The following is a 445-nucleotide window of genomic DNA, read 5'->3' as shown; positions in this document are numbered from 1 at the left end:
GAAAAGCTTATTATAGACGAATGTTCAACATTTTATATTTTATCATCACTAAATTAAGTAATACCATTTTAAAACATAGTAAACACAGTAGTAAACACATAATTAACCATTATATCAGTTTTACTAGTGAATTTTAGAGAAATTTATTGACATATATTGTTTTTTTTATCTATTCTTTACCGCTGTACCGCAATAGGCAGTGCCGGCGGAAATATTCAATATAAAATCCAACTTTCAACGAATACATATTACTAACCATTCTGTCGGCTTCACCTGCACTGACTGTTCTGTCTCTGAGAACCGCGGATGCTTTATATACTGGTCTCCGATCTGAATACTCAACAGCACAAGGTCACAGCGAAGTGGTGGAATTATTTTTGTCCGAGTAATGACTTTAAGGCGGATGCGATTTATTTCATAAAAGGCTACTGTGGTTTTCTGCAAA

The 445-nt window shown here is 33.9% G+C and overlaps 1 protein-coding gene across 1 annotated transcript in view; it reads right to left on the bottom strand.

Moving 5' to 3' along the window:
- LOC119591382 overlaps window positions 1-290 on the bottom strand; it is a 1394-nt gene extending 1104 nt beyond the window's left edge. The window contains 1 exon segment of the mRNA XM_037940124.1: window positions 257-290. Within this exon segment, the coding sequence (XP_037796052.1) occupies window positions 257-259 (3 nt within the window). The 5' untranslated portion in view covers window positions 260-290.
- Between the last annotated feature and the right edge of the window lie 155 nt (window positions 291-445).

The sequence above is a fragment of the Penaeus monodon genome, chromosome 28 (genome assembly GCF_015228065.2).
Source record: "Penaeus monodon isolate SGIC_2016 chromosome 28, NSTDA_Pmon_1, whole genome shotgun sequence".
NCBI classification, from domain to species: domain Eukaryota; kingdom Metazoa; phylum Arthropoda; class Malacostraca; order Decapoda; family Penaeidae; genus Penaeus; species Penaeus monodon.
The sequence above is the reverse complement of the archived record's forward strand: the minus strand, read 5'-3'. Positions and strand labels throughout refer to the sequence as shown.